General features: G+C 44.3%; 1 protein-coding gene across 3 annotated transcripts in view; it reads right to left on the minus strand.

Annotated features, from left to right (window-relative positions):
- Positions 1–11021, minus strand: part of znf385d (zinc finger protein 385D) — a 71344-nt gene extending 60323 nt beyond the window's left edge. The window contains exons 1-2 of one of the 3 annotated variants that reach the window (XM_040117838.1): positions 10758–11021; positions 2621–2763 (exon numbers count right to left, since the gene is read on the minus strand). In XM_040117838.1, the coding sequence (XP_039973772.1) occupies positions 2621–2763; positions 10758–10779 (165 nt within the window). In that variant the 5' untranslated portion in view covers positions 10780–11021. The remainder of the gene's footprint in view (positions 1–2620; positions 2764–10757) is intronic. The other 2 variants (XM_040117837.1, XM_040117839.1) reach the window with 2 other exon arrangements.
- Between the last annotated feature and the right edge of the window lie 6820 nt (positions 11022–17841).

The following is a 17841-nucleotide window of genomic DNA, read 5'->3' on the forward strand; positions in this document are numbered from 1 at the left end:
ATCAAGGTTTCGGTTAATTGTTAAAGTCAACACAAAGTGTCACTTTTCAAGTCAGTGCTTACTTCTGTTTCAAACCAAGACCATGATTGTTCCCTAACATTAACCAAGCTCTCAGTGCCCAAACATAACCATAAAAAAAAGTTCAATTATGCTTTGGCTGCTACGAGGGAAAATTGTACCTTTTCGATTAATTAACGTGTCAATTGCCTTTTTGTTTCCTAATAAATAACTGTAGCTCGGTTCTCATTACTGAGAAAATAGGAATTTAATTGAAAGAAAAGCTCACTTTAAACCCAAGTAAATATTTTGGAAGCTGCGTCCTCCACGTATGTTGGATTCCTGTGGACATATTTTCACATTTTTGCATGTTGAGCTGACCTGCTGTGCATTGACTCTCTAGGTCACACTGGCATTTAATTGGAATGAGTTAGTTACAAATGTAATAACTCTTTTCTCTATAATTAGTCCCATATTTCACAGGTTTCTCCGGGAAATTTCGTAGAAATGTTCATTAGCAAATTACAGAGCCGTAAACGAAAGCGTTACCAAATTATTTGTATGGCTTTGCAGCATTTCTGCAGTTGAACTTTTGCCGCCTCCAGAGGTAGCGCAATGTATTGTACAGTGACTCTCATGTAGAGGTCATTATACAGTAACACTACATGTTCCAATCAGCCAGTAAAGGCACCACCAAGCATGTTTTGTCAACTCCCCTTTAATTGTTTGCAGAATTCTTGACAAAAGATGCCGTTTTTGTAGCTGTACCAAAAAAAAGAAAGAAAGAAATAAAAAAAGTTGGCATTCAACAGGACATTCAATGCACCAACACTTGCTGTACTTTTAAAATCAATTTTTGTCATGTTTTAGAAAACACTATTGTCTACAACTGCTAGACACTACTTTTCAACATTTTCTATGGCAAACTATGTTTCTGTTTGTCTGAATGAAGACAGAAACAGACGCGAATGTTAACAAGGAGACGAGTTGTACTCGGCGGACAAATTCCTCAAAGAGAAATAACCTGTTTTCAGTTTATGAGTTTGGTCTTAGAGCCTAAAGACAGAGCTGTCAGGAAACCACCAAGACAAAGTCAAATATGCGACTTATCTGCAGACTTAATGCACCAACACAATAATCACACATAATCCATCAAGCTGCATTTTTGGCTGGACTGCAACAGGGACACCAGCCCTAGAAAACACAAAGGTCCGTGATTGACTGACTGACTGTGAGATGAAGTTACACCACTGGTCGGCCGGCTGAGGGTTGGAGCTCCCTCATTGGCCGTTACTCTTTCAGAATGAATTGCTGCAAACAGTTTCTATTACATCAACAGGGGGCGTTTACAGGCAGTGTTGCCAAGTTAGCACCTTTGTTGCTAGATTTACTGACTTTTAAGACCCCTTTGGCGACTTTTTTTTTCCCCTTCACAAAATCACCTAGTGACAAATCTAGCGAGTTATAGGAAAAACTCTGCTACTTTCCGTAGAAAAGAGTCGCCAGTGTTGCCCCGCGAGCACGAGGTCGGGCTTTCCCTCAAGCACACCTCTCAATGCACCTAAATCAATTGAGCTGACATAGACGTATATGCGCTTCCAACGTTCTCACTGATTGATCATTTTACAGGTAAATACAGCTGAAATCACAGCAGAGCCGTTGTCTGAAATTTATGTGTATGGTTTTGGTCAGACGATGTCGCGGTTATAAAAAAAATCAGGATTTTAGCAGAGCAGAACAGCAACTTGGACATGGCTTGGAAGTGACTGCTGGTTAACGTGTCGTCTTAACGGGCCACGTTTGAGTCACTATTTCATACTTGTTCCGTTGTCTGACAACAGAAAAAGAAAAACATATAAAATGAGAACAGCTTTATTGGGAATTCGGCTGTAATAAATTACCGTATATGTGAGCACAGAGAGTAGGACAGAAGCAAAAAGATAAAGAATGGTCCAGCCACAGACTAGGTTCTGACCCAGTCTTGTTGCATTACAAAAACAGAAATAAACTAAAGTTGTCTGAGATCAACTTCTTTTACCAACTGAATAAATCTTTGCCTAACACAACATGCAGTCTTTCATTAAAGCTTTAAGAGCCTCATCATAGTAAGATGTTTCATGGGTAATTATAATAGAACGAGCGTTCATAAAAACACAGACACATGAACTTGACCAAATGAGGTTGAGAAAGGTCGGACCTCGGTGAGTCAGAGCTAAAAGCTGTTTATTGCAGCTTCGAGGCAGCGATAACAGCTTTAAATAAAGACGTCTGCGAGTACAGAGATCAGATACAGACAATGTTTTGAACATGACCTAGGAAATAAAAGACTCAGTCACATCTTCAACCCAAAACACTGGTATCCTTCAGAATGATTTTAGTGAGGGTCACGACGCATCAGAAAGCCAGCGAGCAGATCACATGGCACACAGGAAGATAAGGGGTCTCGCACGCACGCACGCACACACACACACACACACACACACAAAATCTTGGCGTCGTTTTATTGTTCTTTTTTTTCCTGTTATGTACTTGGCTTAACTGTACTTTGATGCCTTGGCAACGTCGTTTCTGAAACTCTCATGCCGATAAAGCCCCCTCTGACTTTGAATTTGATGAGACTGACCGTGTTGAATCGTGGGAAGAGGCTGACCGCTGAGGCTGTTTCCAGTGGAAACGGCAGAAGCTGCTTCATGCCCAGTGAGGTCTGGACGGCAGGCAGGGTGGGACGCATCAGGGCAGGCATGAGGCCATTTTGACATGTGTTACCTGTGGGAGGGAGAGCAAATGCAACATGTTGAACTGCAGACAGCAACAGGGACAGACGCTGGAGCCAAAAATCTTCCTGTTTACAGCCAAGTGAGCCTTCAGAGTGTGTGTGTTTAGTCTGTGCCTGCCTGTATCACACTGTCTGTGCGCACCATGCAGCATCTTATTTGTGAAGGTGCCGTATTTAACTATTGAGCACCTGAAGCACCAATGCCGCCGAGGCAGATATTCCTTACTGTAATTCCAGAGCTTACGGTGCAAGTTGATTTCATTTAAATTAACGCCAGGAGTAAAAAACTAATTCTGGCAGTTTGCAGAGTGTAGAAATCCCCCAAATCTCCCGTGTGTGTGTGTGGTTTTAATGCTTGAACTCCAGAGCTTTGAATCATACTTTTGGGGGAATTTCATGGTACACTTACAACCCTTTTTTTTTTTTTGGAACTCTTCGACGCATCTCAGCTGATGAAGACCGATGCGATGTGGTCGAAAGCCAAAAAAATGCCAGTAAGCGGACCTTGAGTTGAAAATGTTTTGTCTCACATACTGATCCTGACATCAAAAATGAACGCCCATGCTCGAATAAATAAAATAAATAAATAAGACTTTTTTATGATCTCACTGCACTTTTCCATCACAAAATGTTTTCTATTGTATCGTTTTATTTTTTATATTTTATTACCAACTCGTCATAACTTAATTTTCAATTTCAGACTTTGGGGATTACCGTTATTTTACACTCAGTCTTTACCGATACTTGCGCATTTGACTGCAGGACTTGCACTTGTAATTGGATTACTTTTACATTCTGGGGTTGGCTACCTGCACCTCAGCACCTCCACCGCCGCCAGGGTTAAGAGAGTGACCTCCATTACTGCTAACTGGCTATAAGATTCCGTCCGTCATTCACTGGCTGCTGGCTCGTGAATCTACTGACTTAAATTTCTCCGCAATCTGACCAAAACTATTCAGTGATAACAAGTTGTACATGGAGTTGACCGCTGCCTGATGCTCCGACGGTGTTTATCTCTCCAAAACAGATCTTCTCGTTTTGAGGATGCCGTCACTAATAGCTGATGTGGAATGACTGCAGCAGGCACAGCGTGTCTTATAAGATGATTCAAGGGAGGCCTGGCCCACACATCTCTAGGAAAAACAAAAGTAAATACTTCACTTTTATTGTCATGTGAGTGTGCCACGCCAGCAGAGTGCTTTATAAACCACCAATTGGAAACAGTACAGGGCTGATTTCAACACGGTGGGATCAAAAAAAAAAAAAAAAAAAAAAGAGGCAGAGAAAACCGTCATAGACTTCCAAAACATTAGGAATTAAAGAAGCTATTTCGCAAAAAGCCATAATGAGAACCAGAGGGAGCTTTTTTTTTTTTCTCTCTTTTTTTTTTTTTATCACTGCACATTTAACAACAGTGGAACTCTGGGCCAGCATGGCTCTAAAGCACTGGCAGATACAGATATCAAACCCCTGTCTTGAGACAAATAAAAACAAGGCTTGCCACATTTTGGTCCCCAGGCAATGGTGAGGGGTAAATAAAAAGCAAAACTCATAAAGACAAGATGAGAAAGAGGGGAAACCACAGACTGCCCCCCCCTCTCATTCTGTCTTCTCCCTCCAGTCGCCGGAGCGCTGCCATCTGTTGGAAAAAGAACACATGCCGTCTCTCATGCGGAGGCACGTCCTCGTCCCAACCTTAACAAAGCATATCCTTCTGTAGGGTTCATCCAACCGTGCCATCTCTCGACACGCTGGCCTGACGTCAGCCCACAGGCACGCCTCACCTCGCGCCCGGCCAAATCCACCATTCACCGCTCCGACGTGCACAGTCAAAACAGCCCCGTCTAAACGCACCGGGGCTGATGTGTGGGATTAGTCTGCAGCCAAATGAAGAGTGACAAACCGAAACGTGAATTTGCTTGGTAGTGTCATGTTCATTTTGCTTATTGATAGGAGGTGAAATCTGACATGTCACCACGACCGAAGTCGGTTAGTTTTCTAACCTGTAACGTCACACAGATGGTTTGAACTGAACAAGAAAACACAATAAAAGTCGTGTTTTTCTGCTGAATTTTGGTGGAAGAAGCATTCTGATCCTTCACTTAAGCATAAATGGCAATATGATCCTTTATACAAAAAAATTCTCCATTAGAAGTAAAAGTACAGATGTACAGAACAGACTCACTTATGCAGAATGGGCCCTTTGAGCTGGTTTATTATTCAATATTTTTGAATTTCTATTATTACCTATGTAATTTAAGCCACATTTTAATGTCGCAGCTGATCCTGTTGAAGCTCATATCAACTACCTTATGTGCTGCTGTGTCGTTTAACATGTGAGATTGCATCATACTTTATAAGTTGATCATCCGTTTTTTTGTGATAAGTCGGAATCTGTAAAGTAACTAGTAACTTCGGTGGTCAAATATATAAAGTAGCAGAACAAAAAAAATACTTTATTTCCTGCTGCAATGTGGTGAAGTAGAAGGATAAGATAAAAAAAAAAAAAAAGCTTATCAGATCTATCAAGTATAAGTACATAAAGATTAATTTTGTAACATTCTTCAAATAATTTGCAATAAAAATATTTAGCACAAAGAATAAAATAGCAAAGACAATAACAAAGCTGTTAGCACTAAGTTGCTGTGAGCTAAATGTTAACTTAGCATGTTGCCATGTTCATAAACCAAGGTATTGGACAAATTCAAAAATTTAACTCGACGATGCAACTTGAGGGATCACCGAAGCTGCTTCGTTTCTAAACAACCCAGGCCAAACCACCCGGCGTCACCGCCGTCAATCCTCTGGAGCTATGATGCTAGCACGGCTAAAAATCTGAATTTCTCAAGAAACTGATAACAATTATATAGGAGTTAAAAGTGCAGTATTTTGTCTTCAAAGTGGTGAAGTGAAAGTATAAAGTAGTGTAAAAAACAAAAAAAGCACAGTAAAATTGAAATAAAGCACAATTACCACATATTTGTATTTAGGTAGAGTGTTTGTCTAAGTGTGCTTACTTTCCCTCACTGGACACAGTCGACCGCTTACTGTATTTCACCTCCTCTAAACTCACAACCCCTCCTGAACCTCACGTCGTTTGAGGCGTAAAAACTTTGAATGATTTTCTTTCGTCCCCTGTTGTCAAAGGAAAAACACACAGCAATCACGATCTAGCCTACATGTCCAAACACAAAAGCACATTCCAGTCTGCAGCAGAGGTTGTTGTTTCAACTCTCTTAAGCCTGATAATCTTTCACCAACACCAAAATATGAGACAGAGCGGGAAAATGAGCCCGTGGCTGCCGAACTGAACTTCAACCCTGACCGCTGAGCGACACACCGACTCCGACACTGACTGTACCACGGCACTAAGACAGAAAAAGATAAAAAAATATATATATATAAATTACAGCAGGATCTGGCAGAGACACGCAGATGGCATCTCTAATTATAATTTTGTTAGAAGTGTCAATATTTGACTTGAGTTTGGTTAAAAAATGTTAATATTTGAGCTCTGGAGACAGCCTCTAAATGCCGACGCCACCGGCAGAGTGCAGGGTCCGGTGGGGCGGGGTCTCTGCAGCTGACGCCGTCATGTACTTTGTATCTTGAGCTGCTCAGGAGAGTCACGCCACCCGGAAAGATCAGCAGGTGACAGTCATTCAAGCAGCTAGTGGAAGCCTGCGGGGGGGGGGGGCAGCCTGGGAGTTGGGCAGGATAAAACGGTGGGAAAAAAAAAAAAACCTCAGCCTTGTCTAAACCACAGCCAGCAATCTACTTTTTTTTTGTCAGGAGCATTTATTGACATGACAAAAACAAAAGCATCTGAGAAAGGTCAAAGCCAAACAAATAGAATACAGAAGGTCGTTTGAATGAGAACCCTGGTTGAGTGTCACTATCACCCCCCTTTTACACAGTTTCCCCACAAGCTGCTGCTCTTTTTACGTGGTGAATGAAGTCTTGCAGCTCAACGAAGACTGCTCACAATCAGCTTCTCATGCAGGCACTGGGAGCAGGTATGTGAAGGCTAAAAGTGAGATTTTTCTAAGTGTCTGAGGTTATAAAAAATGTTTGTCTATGTAAAATTAAACCACAGATTTTTTAAATTTTATTTTAGGCCACACAGAAAGCTGCAAACAAATGATTTCTTTCTGTCTGCAGCTCTTAATGAATAACAAACCTGAAACCGACTTAACTTCTGTACAGTATACAACACTAGAAATTTTGCTGCATAGTCTTTACTGCACAGTTATGACACAATGAACGTCTTCAAACTAGATTTCGATACGGACGCTTTTTCGGGCAGGGCCTCACAATCGGGTAATGAAGCAGCACCTTAAAGCTGCACTCATCAATATTTTTATATTAACCACAGATCAAATTATTTTTTGCAATGGGAAAGGTGAAGATTGTTGTGAGGAACCCCGGGAAAATTATCACCCTACTCTGCAGGTTCCCCTAGAAAAACACGGAGCATTTTAGCATCTTTCAGCTCACTGTTTTGGTATTCCGGCCAGCAACTTTACTGTTCAGGCTCAGTCTCGCTGCTCTCATCAACTTCTTTTCGTAGCGCCCGCAGGCATCTGTTTTAAACAAGGTTAAAAAAACAAAACAAAAAAAAACAACCCCCCCCCCAAAAAAAAAACACTGTATACTACCTGCAAAACACCAAATGTGCTAAAGCTAAAGAGCATGAGAGACCAAAATCAGAGTTAAAAGGAGAGTGAATATTGCACTCACATTTGTCATGTCACGAGAAAAACACGACTCCAAATGAATGCTAATTAGCTGCATGTCTGCAAGATGTGTAAACCAGTTGCTAACACATTAGCACATATCAACTTTATAAGGCCATAATAAGTTTAAACGTGTGCCATTTTCAGCCCGTCTGGGTGAAATTCTTCCACCGAGAGGACACAAAAACGAATTAATGCAGCTTTAAAGACCTTATCATGTCTGTTGGTACTATGCTTCAGGGAAGCATTTTCTTAAACTAAATTTTAATTAATCAAAATTAGCACGAGCCGGTTGGCACACATTGAACCTGGGGCTTTTGGAGATGCTTTTTTTTCCCCTGCCTTGCCCAGAAGTGTAATGATGTAGAACTGAGAGGAGATCCGACTTCTGGAAACATTTGAAACAGATCGGAATGGATGAAAGTTTTTTTTACCCACTGGCCTTTGTTTATCCATTCTCTTTGACGCTGTGCTTAATGATGCAGCACATACAGTACGAGATGTTACGAGCAGCCCACTGGACAGGATGCGTACGGCTGCGATATCGCGGCGAGCCTCGGACTCTGACCGTCCTCTGCATTGCCCTTCCTGAAAGATTCACTTATCTGGGCTCAAGCGTTTTTACTCCTGCGGCAGTGTGTCGAGAGAGGGAGAGAGTAAAAATGATGTCTGGAGGACGCCGACTGGCATTAATAATTAATCATCTTGTGCTGGTTCCCTCCACCTTCCTCTTAGTGCTCTGAACCTGGCGGCCGCCCCTCCGATAAAGATCTGTCCAGAGAAGCCGACAGTCCGCTGCAGCCGGAGAGCCTCAAAATAAGAAGATCGCTCTCACCTGGCCAATCCATTTCCTTCAGCAAATATAAATCCAATTATTAGATAAATCTGAATCCCACCGAAAGTCATTCATATTCTGGTGACGTTCCAGATGTGATTAGCACCTTTTGTATTTTCATGGAGTTTCGCTGATTATATTCTGTGACCCCTTAACATGCTCTGAGATCAGCACTTGCCTCCAAGCGAGGACGATAAAATCATTTCACCCCCATTAAACTGAACAAAGTGAGTACAAAGGGTAGATTTAAAACATTCTTGTTTTCTGAAAGCCACTTTCACTGATTTCCCAATTAACCTTTGCACGATAACTTCTGTATTCTCCTGAGATTCCATAAATCTCACCAGTGTGTGGCATACGGCTCGCCTTTGGCTCTGAGCTACATAACACACGCTGCCTTCATCCCCTTCGGATTAGCGTGCTGTAGCCCTCGCTGCTGTCGCGAGGGTAGCTCACCAATAAAAACAGCTGTCTCCGAATCGGATCCAACACTCACTTCCCATGCGCTCTGTAATCTGAGGTTAACTAAAAAGACGTTTACGTGCTGCTAAACACCAACCGCAAAGCCAGACACACCGGATAGATTTCCTCCGGGCCTTCGTCTCAACATCTCCTAATAGCTTGTTGGATTGCAGCACACGCTCAAGACCTATTAGCCTGCTGGGTTACAGTTCTTCCACTGCCTGGTTTTGATGTGTGTGGACAGCTTTTAGTGCAAGGGGGAACGTCCTTTTTGATCCGTTTAATTTTATTCTTTTCCACTTAGACGTCTTGTTTCGAAGAGGTCAAGAGTCCCGCTGGCTCTTCTAATGATATCACCTGCTATGGATCATTTTTTAAACAGAAAACATGTTCCAGTTTAATGGCAGCAATGCGCAGCTGCTGAACAAAGTGTTATTAATCTTTTAGGAGATACCATCTATTTTCTTTATGCAGTCGTGCACTCATGGGCTGCATTCATAAATGCTAAAGCGATGCACATCCCCAACACAAACAGTGACCTTTACTCCCTCTGCTTTTTTTTTGTTTTGTTTTGTTTTACTTTGAGCGGTGGAGATAAGACGGTCCGTGGTACTTCATCTGACAAAAAAAAAAAAAACACAGACCAAAAGAAACCTCTCCGAAGCGTTCTTTGGTCCAAGGCCAGCAAGCTTCTCCGCTTTCCCCTCCTCATGATGTTGGGTTAAACCGGGACAAATTCAAAACCCATCCATCCAACCGGGCCCGCATCACCTTTATTTTCTCTTTGTTTCACACCTGACCGACGACAGCGGTGAAGCTCAAAGAGCTGAAGCCGTCTCTGCACCTGACAGCTTATTCATTTATAAGCTCCCAGGTCCCTTTTTTTTTTTTTTCCTTCCCCCTTTTCCCCTCCCGCCTCTGTGTATGGCATAACAGGAGAAAATCCTTCTCGCTCTTACAAGCCACGGTCTGTAACTTCAGACTGCTTTAATCCCCGGCATTATAAAAAAAAAGTCTTTCATTTAACAAATCGCCCCTTCAGACCTCTCGATCCCTGTGTAATTATTCCTCCGATGTGACTGTAAGCCAGCTGTGAGAAGAGCACTTGAGGAGAAGCCGCTCTCGCATTAAGTCTTGCTAAGCCTCCTCCGGTTTCCTCCATAAGAACTAATGAAAAGGAGCCTTCCTCCAATTTTTCTAAGCAGCCTACGCAGACTGTCAAGGGGCCTCTCGAGGCTGGCGACTCCGACCTGGTCTGGTCTGGTCTGGATCCCAACGGACGGTCAAGCTGGTCGATCAGACACAATCAGATCCAGAAAAAAAAAAAAAAAAAAAAAAAGGCTTGGATTCTCAGCAGCTGTGCCAACTGGGATTTAGTCCAACTGCCCAGAAAGTGAGCATGAGGGAGGGGGGGGGGGGGTGTCACCTGGTGAGCAGGTTCATTCAACACTTCCAGGATCCCACAGTGCGCGACTTCACGCGCTCTTTTGCCCTTTTTTTTTTTCATTTTCATTTTCATTTTCATTTTCTGCTGTAACAGCAACCCGCTCTCTCCGTGTGTGTGTGTGTGTGTGTGTGTGTTTTTTTTAAGTACCCAGAAACAAGGCTGCAACACATTCACATCTCAGATAGGAGGAAGGGGGGGGGGCACTTGTACTCTGCATTTGACTGTGCTAAAGCACATGCAGGGAGCGCACGCACGCACGCACGCACACAAAGACACATGAAAAAGAAAAGAAAGAGGACTCGTAAGTGTGTAACTTCACACTCTTTTCCTTTAATGGAAACCAGTGCTTCCTCCGCTCATGCTTTTAGTATCCGGAAGTGTTAAAATATTAAAAAAAAAAAAAAAAAAAGATACACATTTACGCTTAGACGAACGAGTCTGCAGACGAGCGCACGAGGTCGAGAGGTAAACACCACGCAAACGCACGCAGAAATACTAACTCACCGAAGAACATGCTGCTCTCCATAGCTCCTCAGGCTCGGGGATCCGCTGTATTTCCTCTCTGGTGCCCTGCCAGTGTGTGTGTGTCCATGGGCAGCAGCCCGGGCATGTCTCGTACACTCCTCGGGCGCGTGTGTGCCTGTGCACGTGCGTCCAGTCCAACGGCAGGCGTCAATGGCCGGTCCGCGCGCTGCACTCTGCACACCGCCGCTGTCTGTGGACCTCCGTATCCGGCTCTCTCGCTCGCTCGCCCGCCCGCTCGCCCTCTCTCTCTCTCCACCCACTGGTCCTCCCTTGCCGCGCTCGTCCCCTCCCCGCCTCTTCGGTTGTTCCCCTCCCTCTTCCTCCTTCTCTGTCTTCCTCCCACTCCGCCGCCTCCTCCTCCGCCCCTCCCCACGCTGGATCCCTTGGCTTCTTTCTGTTCTGTCTCTCTGAGGTATCTATGTACGTTCTCCAGCATCAGCCTCTCCTCCACAAACGTCTCTCTCTCTCCCTGTCTCTCTCCCTGTCTCTCTCTCTCGTCTCATCTTTGTTTCATGTGTCAACCGAGCCTCTCTCTCCCCAACACTTCTCGCTTTCCCCTGCTGTCTCTCCTTTATTTGATCTTATTCCCCTTCTCCATCTCCACCTCGGTCCTTTCCTTCTTTCTTCTCTCTGACTGTTCCCTCGCTCTCCTCGGTTCTGTCTCTCCCACATCTCTCTCTGTTTCCAACCCTGTAAATATCTTTGCAGCGGTTTTTTTTTCTTTTCTTTTCTCTGTCTCTGCCTTTCTTCACGTACCCTTTTTGTCTCTTATCGTTCTCTTCCTTTCGCTCAGTACATTTATACGAAAGGAAGAAAAAGAAAAAAAAAGATTGCTGGGAGAAATCAGGTTATGTTGGAAATTGGGCGACGTAGGAAGTTGGAGAAGACAAAAACAGAGCTAAAAAAAAAAACCCCAAAACTGAATATGGAATTTATATTCACTACATGATCGGAGACATGTCTCCGAATGAACGCTAACGTTGCTCTGTGCCCGTTGGATGTATAAATAGGCAGCTGTTTACTAGCACGGTCAGCAAACCCATTTAATAAGGCGGTAATAGGCCGGTGTTGTGTTTACAGCTTGTTATGGTGCCCTCAAGTGGCCAATAAAACAATTACTGCAGGATTAGGGTGGGAAAACAAAAACAAAAACAAAGGAACAATGAGCATTATTTCCGTTAGCGTCAAAACAACTTATGTAAAATCAAAGACGGCACAGGAGCGAAGCGCTCAGGGCCTTTACTGGTGGCCCCGAAATATCTACATAAGAGATTACTGTTTAAAATGCCAGCATTACAATGATGTACAGCACACAGCGTCTTAGAAGCGGCGTCTTCCAACTCCAGCTGGAAGTCGACAAAGAACCCCGGTGCCATCTCCGATTTGACATTTGACATTCGACGTTGTATTTCCGGAGTTCGTTCTCTTCAGCTCTGGGCCTGCAGTAAAATTTATGAAGCATTTTTGCGCCCTGGCTGTGGGGCTACACGGTAACCTGTTTACTGCATCCAGCTGTTATAACCGCGTATACACGCAGCCGGTCTGTAATGTGATGCCCCCCCCCCCCCTCCGCCTCCCAGCTTATTTTGGAACCATGGCTAATTTATTTTAAGAGTTTTTGTGGTACAAGATGTTGCCTTGCGATGCTTAATTATGTGTGTGTGTGTGTGTGTGCCTGTTTACTCGTACAGCTATACATTGTGAGGACCAGTTTGAGTTTTGGACCACTGGAGTGAGGACATTTTGAGAACTTCAAATGGGCTATTTGAGGGCTTAAGACTTGGTTTTATGGTCCAGGCTAGATTCGGGTTCAGGTTCGGGCTAGGGGTAAGCGCGTCGTTGGGGTTAGGCTTTCAGTTGTGATGGTCGAGGTCATGCACCATGTCAATGACTGTCTTCACAGAGACAGAAGTGTGTGTGTGTGTGTGTGTGTGTGTGTGTGCACTGGAGGATTTGGACTGATGGCACAGTGAGATCACAGGCTCTGCGGGGCGAGAACACACAGTTTAAATACATTTTTACAAGTAGTCACCTGTTAAAGCGGCTACTCGGCGCTGGAGCTTCCATTTCAGCCCGACTCGGGACCTAGTTATTTCGTAACAAGGACAAATCGCTGCCTGCCGTGATCTTTCTTTTCATCCCGCTGCTCGGCTGTCACAGTGATACCTTCCCCGTCTGAAGTCTTTTTCTCCAGGAGAAACGTAGCCGGGTAATCAAGTTTTTTTCTAATCGCCTCCCCCAATTATGGAAACCGGGTTTCTTGTTTACATGAAGATAAAGAAATCAGATTACTGCAGGAAGCTGACAGTAACACAGTTACTTAAGTGCATGTAAGTGCACTGATTGATTCTGTTTTTTTGTCCTTCGCTCCATTCTTTACACATCCTTTTTTCTCACCCTTTTCTGTCTTGTTCTGTTTTCACTTAGTTACACTCCCCCTCTCTCTCTCTCTCTCTCAGCCCCCCCCCCTTTCACTCTGTGTCTCTCTCTCCCTCTCTCTCTTTCTTGCTTTCTGTGATTCCCCCCCTCTCTCTCTGGATGCTTGTAATCAGACTCAACAGGAGCTGATATCAGGGCTGCTGCTGCTCTGCTTCTGCAGCCATGAGACACTGCTGCTACTCCCCTCTATCTGTGCTCCACACACACACACACACACACACACACACACACACACACACACACACACACACACACACACACACACACACACACACACACACACACACAGACAGACTTACAGAAACAGATAAACAACCACGCCCTTAAATAGTAAAATATTTCCAAAAAACAAGACACACACACAGACCCACAAACTCAGACAATATGCAAGCAAGCTCATATACCTACATAAGCCCCTAGTACACACACACACACACACACACACACAAACACATATATACACACACTCTTACAGAAACATATAAACAACCACAAACACAGACTCTGCCAAACATGAAAAGTGCAATGCAAGGAAAATACGAATTATATGGAAACCATATAATTTTCTATAAATTAGACTGATAAGAGAAATGGATAATTGATAGGAAAACTGTTAGTTTAGGCAATGAAGTGTAGCTACAAGATAAGCAAGATCATATAAGTATAAATACATTTCCCACTGCCACCTTTGTCTGCGTGAAGGAAAAGAGTTGCTTTTTGCAAACAGGCATAACAGTCGACTTTTTGCCGTGATATTTTTCTTACCAGCAGTACAAAGGACTCTTTTATGTGATGGGAAGTCACTTCTAAACAGCAGAAGGTGTTGTCAGACACCTCGCTGGGTTTTCGCCGCCCCTGAAATGATCCCCCAGATCACCTCTGGGCACGGCGTGGTCCGGCCAAACCCGTCCCGTTCCGATCACCGTGTGTGCGTTTACCGTTGGCATCAACGTGTTTTTGCCATATCCGGAGAGGACATTCAGACACAGATCGTGAGTTTAATACCAGCTGTAAATGAGGTGGAAGCGGCAGACTCTCTCCTGCTTCTCATAAGCCTGAGGCTTGCGGGTATGTTTTGCGTTAAGCCAGTAATCTGAATATTCGGCTCTCGTTGTGCTGTTATTTTCTACCGTAGCAGGCACACAATGACGTAATTAATTTCTCGAGCAATGTGTTTCCACGCATCATTTCTCTTATTCAAGTCCCGGTAGCTTGTTAAAGGGATATCATAGAGAACCGGGAAAGCAGTTGACGGCGAGCAGCAGCTCTATCTCCATTTCGAAGTAGGTATATTTACTCTGGTGACTCTGAGTAGCATAAAAAAAAAAATTGCTTCTGTCTCCAGAGGGAATAAAAATGTCAGTGATTGCTTGTCTCCTGCTTTTCAATCCTGGATGTCGGAGGGCACATGCATAAGGTTGAATCTCCCTCGACTTCCCCCGCTCGCACCGCTGAGCAAGTTTTGAGACATGGGTTGCAGCGGACGGTGCCTAGCCTATTGTCTATTGTCTATTGTATGAATGTCATGCTAAGAAACACGCAGAAGAAGGAGCAGAAGGAGGCTCTGTGCACATATTTGCACTGGTGTTTCTGTTTGTGATGACAGAGGTCTCACTGTCCCCGAGGGTCTTAGCAGGAACATCCCTGTGTGCATCTGTGTGTTTGTTGGTCAGTATTTCCGCATGCGCTTAACCTCCGTCTGAGTTGGGTTTTTTTGCTCACACACAAACAGACACCAACACACACACGCACACACACACACACACACACACACACACACACACACACTCTGTCTGATTGGCCCACTGTAACGCCGCCAGTGAAGGTCAGACAGAATTGACCGCTCCTGAGCTCCGGCCGCCAGTATTGACTGCAGATGAGACGCTTTCCTGATCAAAGCGATGTCTGACTGCACACGCACACAAACATATTCACACGCACACACGCACACACACACACACACACACACACACACACTGAGATATCTATCCAAACAGCCAGTGAGTTAAACATCATCAGCTGTCTCCTCTGTAAATAAATATATACAAATAAATAAATAAATAAATACAGAATCAAATACAATAAATGTCTTCTAGTGCTGTGTGTATTTCCTCTCTGCTATCATCTCCTTCAGTCTCCTCTGCTGCGGCCATTTTGCACAGCACAGATGTTTTCAATTAATCCCGAATTCCCATTCTCCCTGTCCACCCTCCACCTCCTCCCTAAACCCCCCCCCCCACTGAGCCCAGTTCCAGTAAACAAGTTTATTTTATATCTGAAATGGCAGCTCTCCCTTTCTTTACTCCTTCGTCTCTGTCACCCCCTTCCTCCCATCTTCCCTTCCTCCATCCCGGTTCCCCCATACTGTCGTCCTCCATCGTGCACCGGCTGTGGCGAATGTGTTTTTTAACCTTGACTTGCAGGTGTCAGTGGCAGACTGGGGCATTATTTGTCACCATAAATAGCAGTTAAGCGGCGGCGGCAGCCCTGCAGGAAAAGCCCCAGTGCGCCGCGTGCGAGCGCGGCCCAGGGTACTTCATTAATCTTGCTGTCACTTCCATGATGCTTTTCATTAGTTAGGGGGCTATCTGATCAACAGGCAGACTCTCAACTTTTCAAAGCCGTCCGCCAGCTGCCGAGAGCGGAGGGAGGAATAGGAAAAGCTGGAGCTTTGTGAAGAGACAGAGAAAAGAAAGAAATGAGACTCTAAGAGATTCAAAGGAGGACTTCTGATTGTTTTGGCCTCTAACAAATCAAAGTCTTGTGGGAGGTCGACCCATGTGGCGCCACCGGGAATCAGTCTGACCCCCCAACAGAAACATTATGCGATACACAGATTTAGTTAGTGAATAATTCTGCACAGTGTACACATTGTGTTTTTTTATCTGTAGTTTGTTTGTTTAGACCATTCGATCTAAAAATCCTCTATTCAATCGGTAAAATAATCTCTCGGTGGATTGAAATAATTACACCAAGTTTAAATGAAAATAAACTTAATTTAGAGAATTTTGCAGAGTGAAAGTTGGAGTCCCTGAGATTTTCATGAAATCAAACCTAGTTGTAGCCATTACAACATTATGTGATATCTTTGTATATAGTAGTTTTCAGTGTTAGTGGCAGATTCCGCCACAGCGATGCTGGACTCAGATTGCTTTCACATACACGAGGGACTCACGGGAAACAATGTGTGCATGTAATCTAATTGATACCAAACGTTTCCTACCACCTTCTGCTTCACATTAAAAGCATTCAACTGGCGAAAAAAGAAACCAAAAAAACAAAACAAAACAGTTGGCTGACAACAATTGTTCATCGCGAAAACAGAAATGATTCACTGCATTTTCTTGGTCAGCGGGTTATTTTGAATTTTTGCATGGGGGTCATGGAAGCAGCAGCCACAGTGGGCTATTAGGTGAGGGGGTAACAGGCGACGAGGTGCACTTCTTTGACGGCTCGGCACGGTAACCAGCTCCGAGTCCTGCTCTTGTGTGGGAAACAACTCGTGTCACATGAAGCATGAAATCAGATTGTGGTTGCAACTGTATTTAATCGACATCTTTATTAAAGCAACATGAGTTTGTTTGGTTGTGCTGTAAACGGAGAGACCAGTTGTCCCTCTGTTGTATTTTTGAAAAAGTAGCTGCTGGGAGAATGTTTTGCTGTGGTGTTGAAACCTTAAAAATTACAAATTTAAGGGTCATTTACTTGAAAGTTGTGCAATTACCCGCCTCATTTCGTTATAGGTACTGCACACTCAAACATGTTCTTTTGAGCTGTTAGCTAATTGATATGACTGTACTTTGATGAAACCCATCAGTGCTGGTTTCGATGTTGACATTTCTTTCCGAAGTTACAGTAATCTTAATTTCACGGGTAGAAAATGGCGCAACACGCCGTCTACCGTTTCAAATTGTACTCAACCTTGCGAGGCCAGTGCTGACGTAGAGTCAACCGTTTGGGACTTCTTTACGTCATGAAGTTTACATATTAAGAAAATTATGTTTACGTGCTCTAATCAGATGTGGGCGCCCCACCTTCCCCCAGCACCCCGTCCTTCAGTGGTAGTCTGTGAAACCACAGTCATTTTCAAAATATGTACCGATTGAGATTAATAATTCACAGGAGTGTACGCTATTTTTGCTGATCCTCCTCTTGGTATTTTTCAATTTTGGCGGCAGACTTGTGCTGTTGGCGGCTGTAGACGCACCACCGGACTGCGTTCTTTTCTCCACGAGACCCTCACAGGGCTCAGCAGTGGGTTGCGGATGGCAGCGGGTCTCTCGACAGCAACGCACTGCTATGTACATCTGCAATCGGCGTTTCTCACCGGAGAGCTATTCTAACAACATGCTCGGCTCCAAGAGCTCTGGCTTCAGGCATTACTGGGGCTGGAGCCAACGATTGGAATCAATACAGCTCGGGACGGTCCTCCCCCACACTGATGTCCACTCCAGGGGATTTGGGAGGGAAAAAGACCTCCACCTCAGAAAAAAGCCCTCTGGCATAGGTGCCCTGCGATTCTGTGTCGCTCTCCATTTTTCTCTGGCCTGGGGATGTCACTGAGCAACTCGAGCCTCGCACATTCATGCCCCCCCCCCCACCCCTCCAGCACCTACCCACCGTT

This window comes from Xiphias gladius, chromosome 22 (assembly GCF_016859285.1).
Source record: "Xiphias gladius isolate SHS-SW01 ecotype Sanya breed wild chromosome 22, ASM1685928v1, whole genome shotgun sequence".
Taxonomy (NCBI): domain Eukaryota; kingdom Metazoa; phylum Chordata; class Actinopteri; order Istiophoriformes; family Xiphiidae; genus Xiphias; species Xiphias gladius.